Source organism: Monopterus albus, unplaced genomic scaffold (genome assembly GCF_001952655.1).
Source record: "Monopterus albus unplaced genomic scaffold, M_albus_1.0 scaffold25.1, whole genome shotgun sequence".
Taxonomy (NCBI): Eukaryota; Metazoa; Chordata; class Actinopteri; order Synbranchiformes; family Synbranchidae; genus Monopterus; species Monopterus albus.
Window position 1 is genome coordinate 2,281,522 of NW_018127905.1, and position 25,756 is coordinate 2,307,277.

The 25,756-nt window shown below is 40.3% G+C and overlaps 2 protein-coding genes across 4 annotated transcripts in view; one reads left to right on the forward strand and one right to left on the reverse strand.

The window, feature by feature from the left end:
* The first annotated feature begins 6 nt into the window (after positions 1–6).
* On the forward strand, positions 7–3,915 carry cd248a (CD248 molecule, endosialin a). Its single transcript, XM_020594929.1, has one exon. The coding sequence runs from the start codon at positions 165–167 to the stop codon at positions 2,469–2,471; it is 2,307 nt and encodes a 768-aa protein (XP_020450585.1). The 5' UTR covers positions 7–164; the 3' UTR covers positions 2,472–3,915.
* Positions 3,916–19,104: 15,189 nt separating this feature from the next.
* The window catches only part of sstr1b (somatostatin receptor 1b), a 19,196-nt gene continuing 12,544 nt past the window's right edge, over positions 19,105–25,756 (reverse strand). For 2 of the 3 annotated variants that reach the window (XM_020594964.1, XM_020594965.1), the window contains exons 2-3: positions 24,854–24,948; positions 19,105–21,760 (exon numbers count right to left, since the gene is read on the reverse strand). In XM_020594964.1, the coding sequence (XP_020450620.1) occupies positions 19,938–21,044 (1,107 nt within the window). In that variant the 5' untranslated portion in view covers positions 21,045–21,760; positions 24,854–24,948 and the 3' untranslated portion in view covers positions 19,105–19,937. The remainder of the gene's footprint in view (positions 21,761–24,853; positions 24,949–25,756) is intronic. The other variant, XM_020594967.1, reaches the window with a different exon arrangement.

Below are 25,756 nucleotides of genomic sequence, written 5' to 3' on the forward strand. Positions count from 1 at the left end.
AGGTTCAAATGTCGGGAGAAAAATTCAGGTAGACAGCAAAAGCAGGCCAAGAGAGAAAGACACAGCTGAAAGAAACTCTTACTGTAAAGGCAGGGACATAAGCGTGTGGAGAAACTCAGATTAAGAGACAGAGAGTGAAGAGATATATTGAGTTCTAAAAAGGAATGGGCTCCCTGGTGAGTAGTGCTGCTTCTCTTCTCTTAACCTTCCTGCTGGCTTTGCCTGTTGGAGTTTCCTCAGTTCTGGGTCAAGACCTGAGAGAGAGGGATGCACTATGTAATGCAGAGGGCTGCTTTGTTGTCTATTTTCAACGCAAAACCTTCCTGGACTCATGGAGGGCCTGCAAGGAGAATGACGGCAATTTAGCTACAATCAAGCGGAAGGAGGATGCCACTACCATTGCCACACTTTTTTCCACTCTGGACTTGAGCAGCCGCTTACACACCAAGGTTCAGGTATGGATTGGCCTGCAGCGGCCGCCTCGTCAGTGTGCTACCACTCGCCTGCTGCGTGGTTTCTCATGGACTACTGGTGACCAGGACACGGAGTATATCAACTGGCAGAAAGAGGACTCTCCTAGTTTGTGCTCTGCACACCGTTGTGTGGTCATTGGTTACAGCATTCAAGAGCAGGATGATAACTTAAAATGGCTGGATGGTCCCTGCTCAGTCCCTGTAGATGGGTATCTTTGCCATTATGCCTATGAAGGAATGTGCCCTGCTTTGTGGAATGAAGGTGCAGGCAATGCCCTCTACACCACACCATTTAACCTTGTAAGCAGCCTGTTAACCCATGTACCCTTTGGATCTGTTGCTACCGTGCCCTGCCCTGCAGACACCAAGGAGGAGCAGTCAGTTTTGTGCATGCTGAGGGAAGATGGCTCAGTGGGGTGGTCAAAAGACTCACCCCTCTGCTCTGATCCCACTAGATCACACAACTGGTGTGACCAGAATAATGGTGGATGTGAACATTTCTGCAGGCTGGCTGATGCTCACTTCTACTGTGAATGTGGCAATGGGTATCAACTAGGAGATGATGGGCAGAGCTGTGAGTTGTCTGATGTTTGTCAGGGGGCCCCCTGCGAATTTGAGTGCCTGCCTCTTTCAGATGGGTACCGTTGTGCCTGCCCTGAAGGTTACATGCTTGCACCAGATGAACGTGGCTGTCTGGATGTAGATGAGTGCCTCCAGAGTCCTTGTGAACACGTTTGTGTGAATGCTCAAGGAACATTTAAATGTCAGTGTCGGAAGGGTTACCACCTAGATGAAGAGGGTGGGTGTGAGGATTTAGATGAGTGTATAAATGAGCCATGTGAACATGCATGTGAAAACACTCCAGGCTCTCATATCTGCCACTGCCATCTGGGTTTTTCCCCAGTGCCTGAAGACCCCAGCAAGTGCCAAGACACTGACGAGTGTCAATTTCCCAGGACCTGTCAGCAAATGTGTGTGAATTATGATGGTGGATTTGAGTGCTACTGTAAGGAAGGCTACGAACTTATGTCTGATCATTTCTCATGTCAGAAGACAGGGGAAGAAGATAACCAATCTGCTGTCACACCTCCTTATCCTTGGGTCACCCATCAGCCTGGATCTGTATGGGAGTCTATGGACTACGGCTGGACGCACACTGACTGGCCTCCAGAGGAGGAGCAGCCTCTGGACTGGCTGACTGATCAGGCCACAGTTATAAATTCTGATGTCATCTGGGTCACCAGTGCTCCCCATGAAGAAGTGCCCCTTGATACAGCACTGGACCCTCCAGCAAAGGGGGCTGAGACTCACGGGCAACACACTGACAGTGGAGGAGTTGACAGGTTGAAGTTGGGGCAGAGAAAACAGCCTGAGCAGGAAGTTTTGCCAAACACAATCTACACCAGTCCTCCTACCACCAGCTCCAGCCCTACCCCAGACTTTTATGAAGAGGACAAGGAGGAGACCACAGCTTTTCCCTTCCCTTCCACCTCCACAGTCTCTGAGGGAGCTTGGAATTGGTGGGCGGGGTCCACTGCTTCCAGTCAGAAACCAGAGGATTCAGTCATAAACCACAACATGCCTACAGATGCCAGCTACTATGGTGAACAAAGAAAAAAACAACATCCCCTTAGTGAACACTCTGACTTCCCAGAGGAGGAGAAAAGGGACAATGAGGAGATTACACACTCCCTAGACCCAACTGTTCCCACTCCTTCCCAAACACCCCCGAGCAAGAGTGGAGCAAGTGGTGTCACTGTGGACTCTGTCCAGGAAGACAGGGGCCAGAAACAGAGCAGCACCTGGCTCCTTGTGGGGCTGCTAGTGCCCATTTGTCTCATCATTGTAGTAATAGTGGCAGTGGGCATCTTTTACTGCACCCGCTATGCTGTTCACACACGCAATAAGACTGCCACTGACTGCTACCACTGGATCTCTGGGGCTCATGATAAACAGGGAGCTGCTAACCCCTCAGCAGGGGTCAAGAACCATGTTTGAACAGAGATGAGAGGAACTGACATGTACATTACCATGCTCTGTTTCAGAGGTAAACAGGAGTGAATAATGAACCTGGTAACAGGCAAGCTAACCTTTATCAGACAGTGGGACTGCCTGCTCTTTGAACGCAACTGGACAGACCTGTTGTATATCACTTGATTGATGTGAGGGAGGGACACTGAAAACCACTAACTCTTTTTAGATGGGGTTTCTATGTGGTACAAACTGCTTTGTTATTTCACACACTGACCACACATTCTTCATGATTACACAAGGCTACATTGTTATAAACTTTTCCCATCTTCATTATTAATGTCAAGGAATCTATTAATGTCTGGCAATAATGTGTGTAGACATTTATTCATTTCATAGCTGGAGCCAAATCCTGCTAAGAGCCTTGGAAATCATGGTATTGACGGCATTCTGCGCTCTTGAGGTATCAAAATATGATTATGAGGTCTCCTTCATGCAAAATCCTCAGGCTCAGTTCTAAGAGCATATCAGATACAGTGACTGTCTTCCATGTTAAAGAGATTTAAATGCATTCTTAGCTCATATCAGGAGTGGTTGAAAAAAAATTCTAAGCAAATATTTCTTCAAGTTGGAAAACATTCTGCAGTCAGGTCATAATGCTGAGAAAACAATCATTTCAAAATCACTGGGTTGAAGTTCTGGTTGATCCTAAGAGACCAAAGCCTTTGTATATTGTGCTTCATTTGTATTTATGTTTGCACCAGCCATTTTTTAATGCAGCAATTTGAATATTTTTATATGGACCTTATAAACCTGTTGATATGCAGAGACATGTCTGCCTGCACAAGGGACTGTTTATCCTTGCTCACACTCCAGTTTAAGAGCACTGCTTCTTTTCTTGACTCTCTTTTTTCTGAAAAGTGCTTTTTGTATAGATGTTAACATTGTACAGGTAATATTGTAGGGGCTGGTAGCTAACATTAGCTTGGACCTTGTTCATAAAATGGCCATCAGTCACTCTTTGTAACCCTAATTTATTAATACACCCCAGAAGGTTGTTTTCTTCAACCAGCCCTGAACTTGTTTTATGGCCGTGTTGGATCACATCCAGCTGTGCGACACTGAAGTCAGATATTTAACAATTTAAAATAGCAACAAAAACATAAGGATTTCATAGCCCAGATTTCAAAATCATCAATAACATAAGAGAAATGCTACTTTTCTTTCTTTTGAGAAATGCTCATTGAATACTGGTGTGTGTATAAACTTCAGCTATCAAAGACAAAAACTTTAAAAAATGAAGGCACTTAGCATTTAATGAGTGAGAAAACAAAAGGCCATTCGAGCTCTACACATGCAGTACATCTTTATTTTATTGATAAACTGTGAAATATAAGATACTTCTGATGTCTTTCTTTCTCTTACATGTTAAGAAATTTTGAATTAAAAACTATGACAAGGTTGCTCATGAAAGTTTTTCTTTATTGAATTTAGAAACAGTAGTTTGACTTACTATTCATTTCTAATTCATTTCACAACCTTTATTATACTGTGCAGTGGGTTTCATCACAGTCAAACAACTACCCTCTGATTAGGAAAAATGTTAAATGTGTTTGAAAGCTCCAGAAAAAGTTAATAAGTACACAATGACATAACTGTTTTGAACATTTGAAGCATTTTGTATCACCCTTTTATGAAATCATAGTGAATTAAAAAGCCAAGAGATGTTTGGAGTCACCTCCTCAAAAAGTGGAGCAATGAATGTGGTCAGAGGAGATTTTTAAAAATACCATGATCTTCAGAGGGCCTCCTGTTTCCAGTAAGAGTACAACAGAATATTTAAACACATCCCCCACGTAGTAAGGATGCATTGTGATTATAGTGACTAATGGAATATACTGATCAGAAACAGGTTCTGGCTCTGTGACCAGCTCTCTCTAAGGGGATCTCACTCTCTATATCTCTCTCCTTCTCTCTCTGTTTTTTCTCGCCCCCTGACCTATTTTTTACTGCACCGTCATCCTTTTTTGCAGCCCTCAGTATACAAACACAATGCAGTCACCAGTAAGATGAGTGGTGCTTGTTTTCTGTTAACACCCTCTAAATTAATGATGTTGTCAGTCAGCTGATTTATCTTATGGCAAGGGCCCAAAGGCTCCATATTTGTTGTGTTCCAGCTGGTTTGTGGTAAATTATTGAACTGATATGCGTGTTAATATTGCACGAAATGGTTTAGTTTTAAGGTCTTCAGTATTTTTGGGATATAGGACTCTATTTCCCTGCCAGCACAGGGTGCATGTCTATTCTTTTTTTTTTTACACATTGGTGTTTTTATTTTCCTACTATGAATGAATGTGCTTACACTGAGGTGAGAGGAGATGAGCCACAATACACATGGTTGAGGCCATGCGTATTGTGATTAGGTAGCACAGTGCAATTTGGGTGCTGGTTTTGACCCAAAATAAGGATAACAATAACACCTGCTCAGACCACCTCTCATTTAAATTAACAGGTGTTTTTGTATATTTCCTGACAAGAGCAGAGGCTCAGGAAAGTTGCAAAATAAGATCAGGTACCAAAATGTATTTTAATGGCCGCACCAATTTAAGATTAGTCCTTAAATCCAGAGCTGATCTGTCAGAATTCACTCTGAATAATTTACTGTTTACCATGAAATACAATATAATTTATAAAGATTATTTTAAAATAAGATAAATAAACTAGTCCTCAGCATGTGGCTATAGTTATGAATATGGTGTTGGTGTGCATCAGGACTCACAACCTGTCCTAACATGACGCAGCCAGAGGTGATGTCAGGTATGCTTGGCACTACCTGCCTCTCTTCCCTTTTCTCTCTCACCTCCTGTTAGGAGACACCAACCCTAACAGGTGACCTGCAGCCGGTGTTTGGGAATCCACATCCAAGTTAAAAAATGACACACAGTAACACATGAAGGCAGCTCATGAGCCAAAATAAATAACAAACACCCTGCAGACGTCTCCACTATTCCTGTTATACAGCAGGTAAAGTCAGTCCGACCTCGCTGTGGCTGCTGTCACAGTTGAGTTACAGTTTCTTCAAACATGAGTTTCATACAGACATACACTATCTTCATTACTACTGTGGGAATATACGTTGTGTCTGTTTTTGCATTTGGTGACAGTTTGATCAGCTTTGAAAGCAGCTGTAGGCGGAGATAAAGTGGGTGACACATCCACTGGCCGTGCACTCTGGAGGACCACAATCAGTTTCACCACAAATGCAGCGATTACAATGAATACAAAATCATTTTATTGTATCATTTTAAAAACTGTGAAACATTTACAGAGTAAGATGAGAAATACTCCTGAATCTCACACACTGGATGAAGCTGTGAGTACATTACACTATATAACTGCTGCTGGTTACAGGACCAGAGACTTTCTATCTTACACACACAACAGCTGGTCAGTGATATCAGCAGACTGGGTGGATATTTATGTGCAGTACTTCTGCATAGTTTTGTCATTCTCATTCTAGGAATGCAGTATACACAGCTGGCAGCAGAGGAAGATACAGAGAAAGCATCTCTCCTGAAATGAAAAAGCATCTCTCCATGAAAATAACATCAAATCTGACTAAAGTAGCATCAGAAGGTTTATCATTGTCAGACCTGTTTGACCTCAACAACAACATCAGCATGAGTGCTTTGGATGGACACAGAATATGTCAAAGACAGAAACAATATCATCTATCATCTTTTTAATATCCTACTCTTTATCTTGATAAAGTTGTTAGCAACTGGTGGCGTGTTCTGCTGATGTAAGGCCTGATAATAGAAAATTAACCCTGCTCCTCTGTGTGCCTGCTGTTCTGATCCATCTGCACTATGCTCTGTCCATCCCGTTTCCTCCTGATTTGACCCAGAAATGTAGCAATAAATAAAATATTGTGTTTCCTGTGAAACCTTTCTGCAGGGCTACACTCAGTGTGGAAGGACGTGCCTTTGAAACAGGACAGTTCCTGGGATTGGTTGTCAAGGTTAGATGGTGACAGTAAAGTAAACTTGAAACAATTTTTTGGCAGAGCCTAAGCTATTAAGGATGACAGTATTAGATGCTGTAAGAAAAAAGCGCCAGACAGGCTGACAGCCACTGTAGATGTAAATGTACAGCTGCAGGGTTTAAATGAGGGGACGACGCTGTTAGCTGTATCAGATCCTCTGCGTGGATTAACGGGGTAGACCCTTGACACATTGAGCTGATGGTGGGCACTAGTCGGACCTTGTCATCAGCTTTTCAGACAGTTTCTTTGTTTCACAATAACATTATGGACTAAACAGTAATTTGCATTCTGAGATTTTTTTAAGGGAGTTTGTTGGCATAATGACAGCAGTAGCACGGAGAGTCTGATGTTCAGTTTGTATTTAAGGGATGTCATGACACTGATAATGTTAGATCATCTAACCGTTAAGCTGTTATTTTTGTATGGAAAGTAGCTGTGGTGGTATTTAAATGACAACTGTAACGTTAGTAAGTCACACATGTGCAAATCAGAAGCAAGTCTTAAGTTTTAACCCTCAACTCCCAAGAAGGTCCCAAGTTAATATGGTGAGAACAAAGCAAGTCAAATTGAGTCACAACTATAAGTCAAGTGATACAGTATTCTGATGATCTATCCCCATTTCCACATTTAAATCAGTTAAAAGACAATGGTCACAAAAGTAGTTTTACTTTTATCATTAATGTTGCTGGTGCTGTAATCCGCCACTAACAAAAAGTGATGAAAATGTTGATGTTCAGTGATGGACATTGATATGGTGCAATTTATACTGGGGTCAGACAATTTGGAGCTTGTAATGCTGGTGGCGGTCGCAGTTGTATGGCTGCACAGTCCTCGATTTGATGAATCTGGAGATTGGAAGCTGGTTATGATTAAAAGTCACTTCGGTATGGATGTACTCTTTATAGCTGTAGATGGTTAACACAAGAAAGAAAAAGAGTTAACTCACATTTTGATCTTCATTGCATCATTAATGATTAGATCTAGTTTAGACTCATGAATACAAGAATCAAATGAGATTAATATTAACCCTGGAGCTTCAGACAACAGGACTCGATCAGGAAGTTTGTTTAAAATATTAATAGCATAATAGTCAGAATTCAGTCTGTGTTCTCACCTACAGGAAATACTGTGTTTAATTTGTGTGTGTTTGTGTGTGTGTGTGGTGGTGGGGCACCTGGGTAGAGCGCACAGGAGGCGGGACATGACACAGGACATGACGTGAACATGTAGCCAGTTTGTAATTTGGTCATAAACAACCCAGTCTCTTGCCTTGTCCGACGACTCTAAGTTTCTCAGTCTTGTCATGTCTCCATTTAGATCACTGATGTCTTCATTCTAAATGACCATTTTTTTTCATCTTCAGATGTTCGTATTCTTCTGGTTTCATGCCGGACAAATGATAGAATGTCATCAACAAGCCCACTAGCTCAGTGTGAATGTGCCAGACTACGCTGCTGTATTCTCACATGGGTTCACTCCACCTCACTTGGGCGTTACAAGGAGAAATAAACTACTCAGCAGAAAACTGCATTTCTCCGTGATGTACTTTCACTAGATATTTCAACAGATTGCTCCTGTTTCCATCCCTAGACATCCTAAAGACTACAAACCAACCTGGAGCGCTTTCTGTTCACAATGCACAGATTAGGCAAAGTGCATCACTGACTTGAAAAGAACCGAACTGAGATGGAGTCTCAGTGCGATTAGTTTCAGAGGGTTCTGAGTCTCTTTGGATAGTAAATGATCTTATACTTGTATAATCACTCAGATTGTTTTGAGAGCTGAAAGGGACCAAGTGTGAAAACACATAACTTTAGTTGGTTCTTTGAAAGTCTTGTAGGACTTAGTGTCATAGCAACATGTCCAGTGAAGTAAAGCTATGGAGGAAAAACTTTAATAATAATGGCAGCAGGGCTAAAAGCAATGCCAGTAATGCCAGTTTGCAGAGTATACTTGGAATTTAACTTTCACCTTCACAGGTGTGCTTGTACTTGGTGTGATTATAATGCAGCAACTATATGATGTAATAGGAATTCCAGCACACACAAGGGATGTCTAGATCATTAACTAGTCATGAACACCATTCATAAAGGAAGATGATCAAGACTTCCCTTGTGTGCGCTGGAATTCCTTTTACGTCATGGATTTATTGTACTGCTCTGACTTGGCACTCTGCTGGATATACATATGAGCATGCAGCTGTGCACAGAATTACTATTTATGGATTTAGCAAAAATAAAATGAAGAAAATCAGCCTTTTTTGCCATCCATCCTCCATGTTCTCAGCGCTTTTGCAGCCTTACCTTACGTAAAAATGACATCTCTAAATTCCCCCTAGCCTTCAAGCAGAAGCTCTGACTCTGCTGGGGCGACAGAGTGCGCTTTCTTTGAACATTTGCATGGAATAACTTCAGGCCAGCATTAGAAAATCCAGTATTGCTCATTTGATTGTAGATCTGTGTAGTAATTTACAAAAAATGCCCCCCAGTTGTCCTCGGAAAGCAAATGCAAATGGAGTTTTCAACCTTAACAAAGACAAGAGGAAGTTAGCGATTGTCCTCTAATCAATTATCTAAAAAGTGTTTTGCTTAATAGTCAGTAACCAATGAAAGAGGCCACAGTAGAGAGAGATATGTCGTGATCCCTCTTATAGCATTAACTTTAGAAAGTTTCTTTTTCAACCTGGCAAGAAAACAACAGGAACAGATTAGGAATCCAGCTATGAGGAGTGGAGGACTGTCATAGCTTAGGGTCATTGCTCCAAAACAACTTCAGGCCTTCAGTGAAGGCATTAGAGAGATTAATGAGAGACAAGTACTTAGTTCAGTTTATGATTGGAAGGAAGAGGTGGTGAGATGCATGGGGAGATTCCCAGCAGGGAACTTTGCAGTTCGTCTATCAGTGCTGCAGATATGACAAGTAGAAGTGTAAACCACACGCTCAAATATGAGGAAGAAGTAAAACAATGGCATCCTGGCATAGCAGATGCTGTTTACACAGTGAATCTACTTTTAAGTGAACTCACACCTGACGAAGGGCACCGTTGTGAGTGTGCTCTCTTAGATGACTATGTCAGTCATAAACATAATTTTGTAGCAGATTTTCCATTTTGGCATTTGTGCCTGTTCACATATTCATTTTAATGGTAACAGATTAATATATCTGTTGAACTGCTGAGTGGGCCTTTTCAAGCCAGCAGTCTGCCACTTATGTAGCCCTCCTGGTGTAAGTGGATGCAAATCCTCAAGTGATCCTGATACTGGGCAAATAGTGTGAAATGCACAAAAAATGCTATACAAGTCTAAGACCATCTAACAAGTATAAGACCATTGCAGTCCACTGGTGAGAGTAGTGGAACCAGTTATATGATGCTGGTGCATGAATTTGCGACTTAAGCTTAACTTTTGCAAATCTGTTGGGAATTAAATTAAGGTTTGCAGAGACCACATGATTCAAAATTCAGTAAAAAATGTTATGTCAATTTAAATTAAACTGCACCAGCCTAGTTGAGCATGATAAGAGGTGCAACACTATTCAGCATAGGTTGACATATCATGACAAAATCTAATACAGACTGTACAAACTGTTAGGTTCATATACAATATGTGCAGCAGCACAAAGTGCAAAAGCACTGCCTGGGGTGGAATACAGCTCGAGGAGTCTGGTAATTAATAAACATGTCAATCAGTCACCCTGCAGGTTCCACAGGTTTGAAATAACTGAGCCAATTCCGGTGGAGTGTGACAGCTCAACTAATAAAGAATCGACTTCTTCTGAAAATTATACACTTGTCTGGATATTGCAAAGTGTCATGATGTAGACACAACACCACAACATGTTGTAGGTTTAACAGTTAATGACAATAATGCTCTTTCAGTCTTAATTCTACTCATATACTGTTAAATGGTGAATGGTTAAGCCTAAAAAACATCTCTGCCTGGGTGAAACATTCAGATGGTATCAATTTCATATCTGTGCATACACTACAGAGTTAGACAGTACAGAGCAGACCAAAATAACTGCTGAGTGCAGTAACTGTGCACAATGTTCTTGTTGTCACATAGTCTGAGGACCACTATCTTATCCATTGCATGGGAGATGTTCCAAATGATTTCAGTATAAATCAGTGGTCACCCTTAATTTCATTCTCTCTCTCTTTTCTGTTCCTAAAGGTGCTGCATATATCCACACCTCCACATAGGGCTGTCAGTCTTAGGAGCAATTTACAGTTTTTCACAATTGCTAAGACAATAAACCCCATTCTCTGAACCAAATTCTTAACAGCCTAAACCAATTTGTCAAATAAATCACTCTTTCTGCAAAACCTTAAACAAGTTCAGGCAGTTAGACACGGTTTGCAAATCCCATGCACTCTTTTTTCTAAACTCTAAACACATTTTCACTAAAACACAGTTCACACTGTGATGAACCTGTGTTGTAAAGCACTAAACACGAGACAGCAACACTTAAACACAACTGAAGCACGGTTTTTTGCCCGTTGCCTGGCAAGGGACGACATTGCCTGCGACATAGATGAAGCCCTCTGGCCAGGCCCAGCTCAAAGACGTGATCCTGAGGCAGAATAATCTTTCTGATGTGTTTTTCTTCTTCTCTTTTGATAGTGACATGATTTTTTTGTAAATTCGCCATACTTAGGTGTGATTTCTTTTGTTTTGTGTGTTTTTTACTGTACACAAACTTTTATTTTTGTAACTACATGCCCTGGATGCTGTGTTCTCCATTTTGTGATGTAGAGTCTAATAAATGAGCTGCAGTGTCTATATATGATTGACTCATATGTGTAGGATCTGAAAGCATTGTTTTATTTTGAGTGCTGGTGAAATGGTCTTGAAGCAATTGTTTGATTTGAGTCAGAGGTTTTGAGAATTTAGTTTGAGTATTTGGATTTGTGTTTAAGGTTTTGAGAAAATGAGTGGTGGTTTCAAGAAATGTGTTTTAGCAGTTCAGAAAAACTGTAATATAAAAACATTTTTGTAACTTGGTCAGAACCTTGCTGCATTAGGCTCCTGACCTTTTGTGTGTTTACCTTCAAATCCTCATGCCCTGCTGTGGGTACTACAGTGGTGTGAAAAAGTGTTTGCCCCCTTACTGATTTCTTATCTTTTTGCATGTTTGCCAATTCTACCTGACAATTTTTGAACTGTGTACTTAGCTATTCAATCTTCTCTCCTGTAATCATCACTTTAACGTGGTGGAGAGGTTTCCATGTCCCAATGATCCTGGGAGTTATGCTGCCTGGGGCATTAGCCCCTGGTAGGGGGCAAAGTGATCCTAGGGGAGGGGCCAGACTAAGAGCGGGAAATGGGGGTGGGGTGCTGTACGTGGCACACTGAATATATTTTCTGCTTTGAATTATTGGTTTATAAATACATGGTTGTATTTGTCAATTTTCAAAACTGGACCTGTGCAGGACTTTGGCTGAAAGTGGTTTTGTGTGTGTGTGTGTGTGTGTGTGTGTGTGTGTGTGTGTGTGTGTGTTGTGCATGTGTGGCTGAGTGAAATGAGTTGCAGGTGTGAGAAGCTGATTGGTGGATGATTGAATGTACAGTATGTGTGGGTTTCCTGTGAGCTGATTGGCTTCAGGCTCCAGCTACCAGGAATTAAAACCTGTTCCTTCCACTTTAAGGTGTGTGTGTGTGTGGGGGGGGTTCTCCTTGTTGTGTGTCCAGACCGCCCATGTCAGCTGTGTAGCCATCCTGGCTTTTGTCTTCTGGCCTATATTAGACCATGTTTCTTTTAGCATTTCCTTTACTGCACAAACATTTAGTGTAGTAATAAACTTTCACATGGGCTGTGATTGATGGTGGCTATTGGGAGCTCTGCATTTATATTGCTCCAAAGTTTCCCCTTGGCTGAGGTCGTAACAGGCCTCACTTATCAAAGTGTACAAAGAACCCATTCTGAATGTATGGTCATATGGCTTCATTTGGGCTCCAAACTAATATTTCCTGCTGGTGGCACTGGTTCCACCAAGTCTCTCAGATGTGACACCACCTCTGTTTTACAATGTAAAAGCAAAAGAACCTGTGTTTTTTGCAGATTATTTTAAATAACCTGTGCATTGTGCATAGCCTATATACTGTATATAATGATATTCAGAGGAGGAGACTTATGGAACATAGTAAATGGAAAAAATAACTTCTGGAACAGTTTTCCACCTCTTATTATGTCATCATTACAGTGATCTATAGTTTAGCAGTCAACATGATAATGATGACATGGATGATGATTAGGATATTATATTTCAGCTGAAGTATAAACCGATGAATTGTGCACATACTTTGCTATATCTGTACGTGACTGATGTGTAGCCCGTTGTTATTCTTCTGAAGAAGAATTTCTGCTTTTTGGCGATGTCTCATGGAGTCATTGTGAGTCATTTGCCTCGTGAGACAGCCGAATGATGCCTGGTTCAGATTATTCAATTTTTTTTTGTCTGATACGATAGTCACTATTTCCAATTAGGTGAAAGTAGACAAAATCACTGAGGTAAGAAAACACTTCTTAGTCCAGAGGCAGGAATCCTAGCTCAGTAGCAGAGTGACTCCAGCAGTCTGAAGAGACGGAAAAATCTACCTCCTAGTCTTACAAAGTCAAGGTAGGGGCATTGTTAAGAGTCAAATCCAATCATACAGATATTACTCACAGTTTTTCAGTGGCAAGGCAGGGGAATAGTCAAGATTTGAATAAATCCAAAGGTCTGGTCTGGTTTCACAAAGACAAACCAAAAACAGGCTGGCTAGAGACTCAAGCATGCAGTCAGGACAATCTGGCAGCTTCTCTGAGGTGACATGGCAAAAAAAACTGAGCTAAAGAAGAACAGAAATCTCAGCCATCGTCATCAGCGCCATCTTCAAATTGAAGAAGAAGATTGAAGATTGGCTAATTACTGTGGGCCAGGGAAAATTGAAAGTCAAACTCAAAGTTGTACTCAGGCCTGGGGAGTAACAGAATAGAATGTCATTACGTATTTAGGATTTTTAAAAAAAGGTAACTGCATTCCCTTAAGGTTACAGAGGATAAATGTATATTCAGGTTACTGATACATTTTGTAAAAATGGGGATTATTAGCAAATTACAGTTTTAACATTGTACCATGCACATGCTCACATGTGATACGTCTTCTGTCAAAATCTGTTTCCTTGTCAAGATGTTTCCCTGAACCTAAATCTAACCTAACGCTAAACCTAACCATAAAATAATAATTAACATTACCACTAATAATCTATATGTACATAATTTGTGCGAAGAGAGTGTTAACTTTTCCAATAATTATAGTATATTCTATTTATATATAATAAAGGGACTACTGCAAAATGGAAAAAATAGATGCAATACTACTACAAAAAGATAAAAAGCATAAAAACGAGAAAGAAAGCCACCCAAAAGAAAAGTACTGCAAAAAAATATGCAAAACATCAAAAACAGGCACAAAACAACTATGAAGACATGCAAAATAAAAATAGACACAAAATAAGTAACAATGGGCACAAAATGACAGTAGATGTAACACAACTACAGAGACAGTTTCTCAGGTTGTGAGTCTTATTCCTAAAAGAATGGGAGTGGTGTGGACCTATTTACACGTTTATACCTGGGGCCCATTGTTGTCCCACTGTCCATCCATGAAAAACAAAAATGCTTTGCCTTAAAGTTGGATAAAAGTCTCTTAGAGGAAGAGGTTTGCACTCTGGGTCAAGGAGGGAGGAGTGAGCACACTTGGGAGAAATTTAGAGTGAACACATTTGTGTACATGCAGGTCTGTAAATGTGTGTAATGTGCTCCAGGTTGGAGGTTCATAAATGAGTCTGTTCTGATAACGTTAGCCCCTGCTCATGTTAAACCATGCCTTTGATTGATATTAAGTTTAATTTCTACTTTTCATTCCTATGTTTTTTGACCAAGTAATTCTTTGACTGCCTGTATTTAAGAGCTACATTTTTGTAACCATGTAGAGGTATTGTATGTCCACCTTTTAACTCACCATTTGCTCCAGCAAAGACTAAAGTCCTGCCTCTGTGTCTGCACTGGAGTCTACAATCTCCTTACAGTCCAGACAGAACTGGGTCAGGTTACTCTGAGCTGCACTTTTACCAATTAACAAAATGTCACTGACAATCCAACACGTTTACTGCACAGCAACTGTGTGTTTTGCCCCTGAAGGTGTGATTGAAACTATCATGACAAAGGGAGTGATGTGTGTTAGTCAGCCTGCCTGTGGCCTGCCGAGGTAGAGCTGCGATCAGTACCTGGTCAAACAACAAAGGGGCTGAGAGAGGAGATATTTAAACCAAATGTGTGGGGTTACATCCAGAATTACCCTCTTAAATCAAAAAGCATTGATGGGGAGGAGGAGGTGCAGGGATCACCTTTGTCATTCTCTCTCCCACTCCATTTGCAAAATCAATGGAAATGACAGAACCTAGTAAAACTTTCTCAGCACTGCTGAAATATTATTGCAGTTATCCGACACTGAATTCTTTTGCTGAGGAAAATGAACTAAGCATAAATGGAAATGCATTTATTGAATAAGTAAGAAGTCATAGTTGGCCCAGCAATACTACAAGATGGCTTTGTACTTTGTCTGTCCTCACACACAAGTATTATATGTCTTCAGCAGGGAAAAGACAGCACTGATCTCAGTGTTCAAAGATTTACAACATGTGACCTCTTGTGGTTGTGTGCATAAGGTCCTCATTTTAGGGCGGAGGGTGCAGTTGAGGTTTGTTAGCAGTGGGTTGAATCTAAATCCGGATTAAGTTTTCAACTTTTGCAAGTAATTAAAATTATGCCGTAAATGACTAAGGGCACTCTTATCAGTACTCTTATCGGTTGTTTTATGATTTTTTTAAGATTAAAAAATTAAGGACAGAATACATTGTTTTATTTTTTCATATTTGCCATTAACATGCTTGAGTAGCAAATGGTACAGCATTGTTTGAAAGACACCACTAGACTAAAATGTTAAGATGAGATGAACCATATTAGTCCCACGATGGGGAAATTTGCAATGTTACAGCAGCAAAGGATGTAAACAAGGCACACAGTGGAAAACCTCAAGAGAACCTGCTCCGGCCTTTCTTGCACAATAATGCATCAGTGTTGTTTCACAAGTCCAGCACATTGTTGAGGTGAACACCCGCATGCTTACAGTGTTAGTCTTCTCTTTCAGGGTCCATTCACTGGTGTCGGAAGGGGGGGTGTCAGCACCTGCAGAAATCCACCACCAACTGTTTGGTCTTCCCTGCATTGATATGGAGGTCAATCCACACACTTCAGTCCATAAAGTCTTGGATCAGTTTTCCTTACTCCCTGTCACGCTCATCTGTGATGAGGCCATCGATTGGCCTCCTGAGGGGTGCTGAAATTTAGGCCCCAGAACCCACCTCCAAAGTGGGTGCACTGTAGTAGAAACAATTGCAGAACCTGTTACAAGTGTTACTTGGCGTGACACATTTCAGTAGGTTCCTATAATGGGAAAAACTCCTTAATTAAGTATAAGGGCTAGGGTTAGCCTAACCCTAACTCTATGCATCCATGTTTCCCCCACTTGTGTCTTCTTCTTGAGTGTTAGTCCCACCCATGTAAAACAAAATGGGGAAAGAAGGATCAAGCAAACACATTTTAAGGAATGAGGAACAATCATAACCCAGGTCATGACACTTGATATATTTACTAAACCTGTTGCAAATTACTGTCAGGCACAGAAAATATTGCGCCACGGCAATTTTAAAATTTTGTGGCATATTTACCAACAATATTTGTTGATGTAAATGAGCACAGCCACACCAGTGTTAATTTGAATGTGCTTCAGCTGCTAAGGACATGCATGTACCGTGGTGCTAAATCAGGCACTGAGCATATTGGTAGAAAATTACATTCTCTCATCCTTGATTTTTGTGTCCCTACAATGCCTTAAAGTACATATTGCATCAAACCAAGCATGAACATTTCTGCAGTCCCACTTATTTTCTGCAAATCCCTGCTGTGACTCCTTTGTAAATATGAACACATGCATTTTCACTGTTTAGCACCAGAAAATGAGCCACAGAGCTTTAGTAGATACCCCCTATAGGACATGAGGTATGTCAAGAGCTGAACAAACATAAAAGACTTCTCGTGTGAAAGTAGCCTTAAGCTATCAGGGTTCTTGCTGCTGATTTGTGCTACTGTTTGCTGCCATAGAGATTTTTATTCAGTGAACTGTAGCTGACATTGAGTCCTAGTTTTTGGAGCAGGACCTGGGTGTAGTCAAGATGGTGTTACAGTAGAGCAAATGTGATAAAAGGCACTTTAAGGTGCCTGCGCAGAATCACCCAATAAAATGTTAACTTTGATTGGTGATGTAAACATTTGCTAAATGTGCATCATTGTTCTATACTGATAGGCAGTGTGTGATCTATAACACAGAGGAGCTCACCTTTTTTAGTTTGTGTTCACACTAAATGACAGATATAACATTTATAAAGCATGTGATTTACCTTTTTTTTATTAAAAAAATCATTATTCCTATTGACAAGAATGAATAATAAGACTAGAAAAACAGATAGTAAAGTAACCAGTGGTATGCCTATTTCACCACAGAGGCAGCTAGGAGAGAGACAGAGAAATCATTTTACTATGTGAACCCTCCGGTGTGAATATGTACTCCTTTGTATTCCTGAGTGTTATGGTTCATATGTTAATTGCCTACTTTATTTCCTGTTAAGAGGGCAAACCATGTCTCTTCCATCTGCCATAAAGAGAGGACTGACTGTGACACTTAAACAAAACTTCAGCTGCCTTGTTTTTTGCCTACTGTATGATCTGTATGCTAAGTGAAAAATGGATATTCACGTGAAGCCTGTGTGGGAAGAATGTTAGTTCTTCTTTTTTGTTTTTAGGCTAGTGACATGATCTAGAGAGATTGTTTTGGTGATCTCTCCATTAAAGTGTTGGCAAGAACTGCATGCATGCCAGTATCTTTATTAAAAAGAATTAGTGCCAAATCACCCTTATGTGTGAATCATACATAAATAACAATCATGTATGATCCATGATGATAAAGATACAAAAAAAGCATTATGAGAACTGGAAAGGAAGTGGCATTCAACTAAGTCAGAAGAGTTTTTCCTATCCTGGAATATGTTTCAGGGGCTTCTTTACACAAGGATTTTCAGTCAGGTTTTAGAGTCCATCATAGTACAGAAACTGCACTGGTGAAAGTCGCCAACAATCTCCTCATGGCTTCAGACAAACATGTCTCTATAATTATCCTCTTAGATCTCAGTGCTGCTTTTTACACCGCTGATCACAAGCTCTTATTACAGAGACTTGAACATGTTATTGAGATTAAAGGAACTGCACTAAGCTGATTCAAATCTTTTTTATCAGAAAGATTCCAATTTGTTTATGTTAATGATGAATCTTCCACACAGACTAAAGTTAGTCATGGTGTTCCACAGGGCTCTGTGTTAGGTCCAGCTGTCTTCACTTTGTACACGCTCCCTTTAGGCAGTATTATCAGGAAATATCTTACAAGGAAAACATAACAGTAAGTGACATTGAAATCAAAAAGGTACATTTAATTCAATTTGAGGGAATGACAACACATAATAATAATAATCAAAATATTTAAAAAGCACAAATACTGGTTAAAGGCTCTGTAGTTCACATTTTTGTACATTTTAAAATTGTAGAAAGATTGTTTCAAGTCAGAAAGAAATCTTCACCTGAAAGTATCACATATGTATTTAAAAGGACCAAAAGCCGATATGGCTTGTATAGTATATGTTTTAAGTATTAGTGGTAGCAAGGAACTGGAAACATTTAGCATACTCTGTAAAAAGACATTTAAAAAATTAATTAACAACTATAAGAATATATGGTCAAAATGGTATGTTGGCATTAGTAGTGTGGGCTTTTAATTTGAAACTTCTGCAGTTTTGAAAGGCAGTGTTGGTCATAGTCAATGGAATTCATATTTGTTTTAAAAAAGAGAAACAACGAACTGCAGTGTACCATTATTCTATTAGTCAATAATAAATAACAAAAAAATAATAATTCTACTTCTTCAGTAGTTCCACATAATCTGCCTTAGTTTTTTGTTTGTTTAATTTTTTTGTTAGTTTTTTTTTTTTAAATAATTTTTGCTGTGGTTTCTGCCTAACTGCTTTTATCCAAAGTAGATATCCATTGCATTAGGGGTACCACTGAGCATTACATAGGGGTGTATCTTTAAATAAATAATTATGACAAACAAACAAGAGGTTCCATTTTTGTAAGTAGCATTTTGCCTTTAAAGCCTTTGCCTAAGCAGCTTTGTATGCCCAGGACTTCCAATAAATCATGTCACAGAATGCAAATGACAATAAAGCATCACCATTTTGTAATTACATTGACCTGTACTTTATATCCTTGCCCACTTAAAGAGCCCATGACATGCTTTTCCTTGTTTTATGACTTCTCTACAATGTTACAACTGTGAATTATCATCTTAGACATGATCTTAAGCTCAAAAAATGAGGTGTGCATATGTTCTAGTATTTCTATACAAAAACAACTCAGTTTATACAAGTCTCACAAAGTCTTGCTTGCAAGACTTTTTCTAACAAAATAGTCTTATGTGATAGTTTAAGGATTTCCTCGAATGGTCATAATCTCCAGGCAGTTTTGCGTTCCATGTGCTATATTAACAAGCGGATTAATAATTAATTGTTGTAAAGCTGGAGAAGTTACTATGTCTGCATTATGCCAGTTAAAATATGGGGTTTCTCAAATACCCACTTTGTTTAGAGTGTTACTAATCTTTTTTCATTGGTAGATATAGTGTTGTTTACCTATCTAAGGAGGAGGAATTCAAATTATTTAATGCTGTTGTGGTTCATTGTACTGTCCACTTTCATATTCTGACTCAAACATGTCAGGCAGGATTTGAGGTATTGTCATCGTTAGTGTTTTTGTTCCCCTGTCCAGATGAGTTTCCCCTGTTCAAAACTTGGTTTCATGTAGCATCCACCTCACTGGTTGTGGTTAGGATAATGTTAGGATTAAGGTAAGGAAAACATATCTCAATGGGGAAACAGATTTTGATACAACATTGGCAGCAGGAGCTGTGCGCTTTCATAAACTGTCCTCTTGTTTTCAACAGGAGGCTCTTGGGCTTTGTGGTTCTAAAATAATTACAGACTATTTGGAGCATGCCATGGGCACTTTAAAGGTAGGAAAATTAGTGGAATTTTTATATACTTTACAGTACATCTTTTTCTCCCAACATGTCAGCCAATCTGGGCTGGTTGCTGTACATTTGCTATTCTAGTTGTTCTTCAGTATTTCTCAACCTTATGACCCAAAGCTCAGCATACAGTACCAATCCAGCTGCTTCTACCTGACCCAGACTCCAGCAACCAGTAATGCACAATTTAATGAATGCAAGTTCTGGTTGAATGCTACACTGTGGTTGTACGGGACATATACATCCCATTGCGAAACACCATATCAGAAGCCATACAGTCCTTGGGAAAATCCACAGGGCTACAAGTTTCTTGTCTCTTCAAAGCTACAGCACAGTAATCCACCTGCTCCACATCCAACCCAGACTCCAGCCACCGGAAACACACAATGCGCTGGAATGAACGTCGGAAATTGTCAGACACAAAGCCATACAGGATAGGATTGGCACCACTATTAGCGTAGCTGAGGATGACAAAAAGCTGAGTGACCATGGGGTCTGGGGGCTGGTGGAAAACACTGACCAGCTGCACAATGTAGAAGGGCATCCAACACAGAACGAACACTGCCACAACCAGCAGCACCATGCATGTGATCTTCTTCTCAGAGCGCCGTCGTTGAAGCCAGCCAGCTTTTAGCCCCACTGCTCGCATCCTGGCCACCATCAGACAGTAGCATAAGCAGATGGCGCCAACCGGGAGCAGAAACCCCAACAGGAAGGTATAAACCACAAATGCTTCTGACCATGCTGCTTCAGGCCACAAGAAGTTACAGTCCACACCACCGTCCTGCGCAGGGACAGTGTCTGCGAAGATAATGATTGGCAGGATAACTATGAGTGAGAGCCCCCAAACACACACATTGACTACTTTGGCTACAGTGGGTCTGCGGTAGCGGGCGGCCTTGATAGGGTGGACCACTGCTATGTAACGGTCCACACTCAGCACAGTCAGGCAGAAAATTGATGTAAACATATTGATACCATCCACACTCAGCACCAACCTGCACATCAGTGACCCAAATGGCCAGTGACGAAGGGCTGCTGATGTGGCCAGAAAAGGAACACTCAACATGAACAACTCATCTGCAATGGCTAAGTTGAGGATATAAATGTTTGTGGCTGTTTTCATTTTGGCATATTTCAAAATGACGTAGATAACCATGGCATTGCCAATGACACCTATGCCACAGACAAGAGCATAGATGGATGGGATGATGATTTTACTTGTATCTGGCTCCTGGTAGTAGTCTTCATAGTCCATGCTTGTATTATAGGGCAGGCCTGTTGGATAGGACCCAAAGTTCTGGCTCCCATTAAAATCCATTGTCACTTAAGTGTGTACACGAACTTTAAGCTTAAATTGAGTAGCCAATAGAGCCATAGAGAATTAAAGTGAATCCAAACTTTGAGCTTTTTGGCATTTGTAATAGCATAACTTTCTAAAGATCCAGCCTAGTTAGAGCCTTGATAAAGAGTAGGTTTTTTTTGTTACAACCATGAATGGTGCTCAGTTGTCTTAGAATATACAGTACATAACAAATCTCAAAAGCTTGTGATGAAAGAAACCCCCATCATTACTTGTTAGCAGTATCTCATTAGACTAGACAACCTTGATCATTCTTTTCCTCTATGGAGCTTTAGAAAAACAAGCAATGCAGCGGTTTCTCTACAGGAACTTACTGTCCACTATGATTTTCAGGATTATATACAAACATATGGCATTACATTTTCATTTATGAGTAAAATACATCTTAGTGTCCAGGTGTTGCTGGTAATAGTAAGTACAGGGTTCTGATTTAAAGCAGGATACACAAAACACAGACAAACAAAACACTCCATCTACTGATTGAAATAGGGTGTTCTGGCAGGTCACATTATGTTGTGTTTTTAATGGCGGTGGTGTTTGTCTCCTGGGATCATGTTGCCTCTCTGCTGGCGTCTCATAGCTGTTGCAGAGTTTGAAGAAATCACAAGGTTCCTAAGGAAGCTTCTCCTCAGGATACATTATGCTTCATTTTCTGTGACCTGAATTATAGATCCCTGTGGGAAAACAAAGAACTGTCATTTAGTTTAGTTTAGTGTCATTTCTGACAGATACTAAGCACAACATGAAAGTGAGTGTTACCTGGGAGAACCTGTCACTTCCTGCATTTACCAGGAATTCATTAACCTGAAGACATTTCCTTAAATGATCTGAGGATTTCCAGTAATCTTCTTTACATAAATTTATTGACTAAGTTAACAGCTGGCTTTGGTCCAAAATTCTCTGTTGTCAATTTAGATAAGTGCATACACATCAGCAATTAAAGGTGAGAATTTGACAGGCAGGACCTGTACTTGCTTGTTATTATTCAGATGTGAAAATCCCCTCTCCCATGCAGCACTGCTCAGGGGCAGTGTAAAGGACAACAGAAGAACCTTATGAATATTGGAGTAACTATCTGAATTGCTTGTTGTCGACCAAGTCACACACAGACAAAGCTGCAGATGTCTTCCTGCTTGCTTTATGTGCATCCATTCTCTTCAAATTGTTTTTGTTCATAAATAAAATGTGCTGCTTTTATCTGCAATAAATTTCATGGCATATTTTGCACCACCTCACTGTCTGGTCATCATCTCTTTGGAGCCATGGAACCTCCTGTAGCCCCTTCTCAGCAAAACATTCATTTTTTATGTTCAGGTTCAGTATGGCATTTCTTTGCTGGGGATGAAATACCAAAGTAGTTATTTAACATTAATGTGCCTTGCTGCTTGGGCATTTTGGTAAATTGATAAGAATCCTAGAAACAAGGAAACATAATGTAATGTAAGCTAACTCCACACTAGTGCTGCTAAAGTAACTAATTTGAAAAAATATGTTTACCCAACCAACAACAAATGCTATATTTGACACAGCTATACACACAAAAGCACTTTTTAATAATATTCACCACGCATTCTTAATTTTGCAGCAGTTATGTGCACTCCTGCCTCTAATTGTTAATGATAATACAAGCCAATTTGATGTTAACAGTTCACTTAGCCCCTTTAAGACCATGGTATCTGGGAATTTGCAGGCTACATGTAGCCATGTAGCAGTTGCTTTTTTTTGGCATTCAGACAGAGCCACTGTGTGCAAAATTCCTGACAAGGCTTTGTTCAAACATAGCAAGACCTAGCTGGGTAGGTGAATGAAGAGAAAGAGTGGTGTTAGCAAGAACAAGGCAGTGAAACAGAAAATGTGATGTGTCATGCTGTAGCACTGTCCTTATCTTGACTGTGCCCTTACCAGCAATTTGACCACTGAAGTTCAGTGAGTAAGAATGTAGCTGGCTATTTGACTAGGTTTTACCAGGTAAAGTTGCCAGTAATAATGCAATGTGTGTCTCTGTTCAGACATGATGCCTAGATGTAAAATAGCAGGCAAATTCCTGGGTAGGGGTAAATGTCTTAAAAGGGCTCTTCTGTTAGCTGGAGGATGAGCTAGGTCTAAGAACAAGCCCCCTTAAGGATCTGGGAGAAAAGAACCAGCTTTAAATAACTATAGGCAAGCGCACGTTTATTTGTGTGATATAAATGTGTTGCTGTGTAATATCCTAAATATAGTGTTAATGTGGAATGGAGAGTAAATAAATCCCCAAATATGATGCCATGTTTGCCACTGAATAGATTAGGCTTAAGGCCACAGCCTTGTTTTCAGCATCACTTACACTCAATACTTGTTGTATAACTCACACTTGAACATTCATGTCTTCTTAGGTGACTAATTAGTCAGTACAAACACAACAAACTATGTTTTTGGCTCAAAGCTGCTCACTTATTGTGGAAACAACTCACACAAGGTCATTGACGACCATTTTTTCAGTCCGGGACCTCCTCTACCTACATTGACACACTGAATCCATCACCAAGTGAAATTCCAAGACCTCATAATTTATAAATTAAACACTGGTTGTCATGCAATTTGTTGTCATAAAGGTTAAATGTGCTGGCACATAAATTGTAGTTATTTTGCAACATCAGCATTTATCCTGCTCCTTCCTCAATATATGCTAGATATATGTAAGGTGTAATATGGTACATGAATGCAAAAACAGAACGTCACTCTGACAAACTGTTATTACAGGTTTCACTGATTCCAAAGTTTATGCTACATGTAATTAAAAACTACACATCCTTCATATTACAGTGCCCATAGCCAGGTTAGAAAGTTTAAATTAATTGAGCCCAATGATAATCTGATTCATTTTACCAGTTATCTAAAATAAATAATTTTAGACAACCTGATGGAAGACTTGTTGTAGTCTAGCCATTTAATATTTTTATCTCTTAACCATGACCTTGTTCTACGATACAGGCCTCAGGAGTCAGAATGCGGTCAGCTTAGTAAAAAGCAGGGGTTTTCAGTGTTTCACTTCTAGTAGCTCACTCCCTGTTTTTGATTTGTCTCAGGGTTCAGAGAATATATTATATACAAATCATGGATGAACAAATATTAAATAACACTTCACTTAGTAAACCTAAATTAAAATTAGGTAAATTAGTAACCCTAATTCAAATATGTCCTGCCTCCTCCAATACCAAATTATTATCACATAAAAAATTGTAATTGTTTGTGTGATGTTAGCTTATGCACATTGTGTTTGCCTGTACCAGTGACTTAGATGAGGATCGGATTACATTTTACAACCCAATTGAAGACCAGGTAAGTGTTTACTTACTTTTTGTTGACTTTGATTTGACTACATTTTTGATGGCTTAATAAAACTGCTGTGGTGCTTTTGTACTTTTGCTGATTGGAAATGAGCAGAGATATCAGTTTAAAATGACAGGGAGAGTTATTTGTTCTTCCAATATCAATATTTGAAGTCTCAGGGTACATTTATTGAATGGTGCCATTAGTGTCAGACATTATTTGAGTTTTTTCATCATGAAACATCAACTTCTCCCACTGGACCACCTCTGCTGCCCTAATGATTGTCTGACAACCTTGAAGGTGCATTATGTTAGACTCAAACATGAAAATAGTCTCCAAGGTAGAGCTGAAATTGCCTCATTATGAAAATGTTCTACCTTTTTTTTATAATCATGCAGCTGGTAGCACTGTGCAAGAAAAATTTACTTTAAGTGTGACAGCACTTAATTTGTACTCACTTCACCCTCTGTTGTGGAAATTGATGTTTATATGCTGGGGCCTATCTTCATCTCATTTCATATGACCCATCTGCAGTCCACAGCAGGCGTGTAGCCTGTAATTAAATAAGAAAAAGAAAGCTTCAGCTCTGAATTTCAGCTATTTGTTCTTTGTTAAGGTGTTCAAGGAGCATCTGATAGCAAGTTCAAGGCCGTGAGCCTTCAAGCAGGTGATAAGTACGGACCCAAAAAGGCAACACTCAGATTCAGAGCAAGCCAGACAAATTTATTGGTGTACAAGCAGGGGAGAAAGAAAACACAGCAGGTCTCACTGGTGGGAATGATTCGACTGGACGTCTGGCATGTACTGTGTGGAGAACAACCTGGGACCGATCACCGCTGGGTCCAAAGGCTATGATGTGGGGGGAACCGCAGGATCATTGAAGAGGAGGGGGAGTTGAGGCTGTAGCTGAGCTGGGAGTGAGTGGAGGAGTTGCACCAGCACTGGAGGTCAGTAGAGGCAGCAGAGCAGGCAGGCAGGTCCCATGGCAGGAGAGGACACAGAGGAGTTGCACCCACAATGGAGGTCCAGAGAAGCAGAACAGTGTGCAGGTAGGTTGGTCCCACAGCTGAGGAGCTGCACCCATGCCAGAGATCAGGAGATGCAGGATGGAAGGCAAGATGATTGGGACGTGTGGTGAGCCAGTACAGTCAGGTAATACACTTGACAAATTGGCGATGAGGACACGCCAGTGCCCAGCTTAAGTAAAACCGGGCAGGTTGGTATCAGCTGTGCTCGACGTGCCTCATTACCTAGTTCAGTTGTTGGCACATGAGGAGATGGAGGTGCCAGCCACAGACGTGACAAGTGAATGGAGAATGTTTATGTGTGCTTGAGATCCAAAAGCATTTTTTTATTCCTCT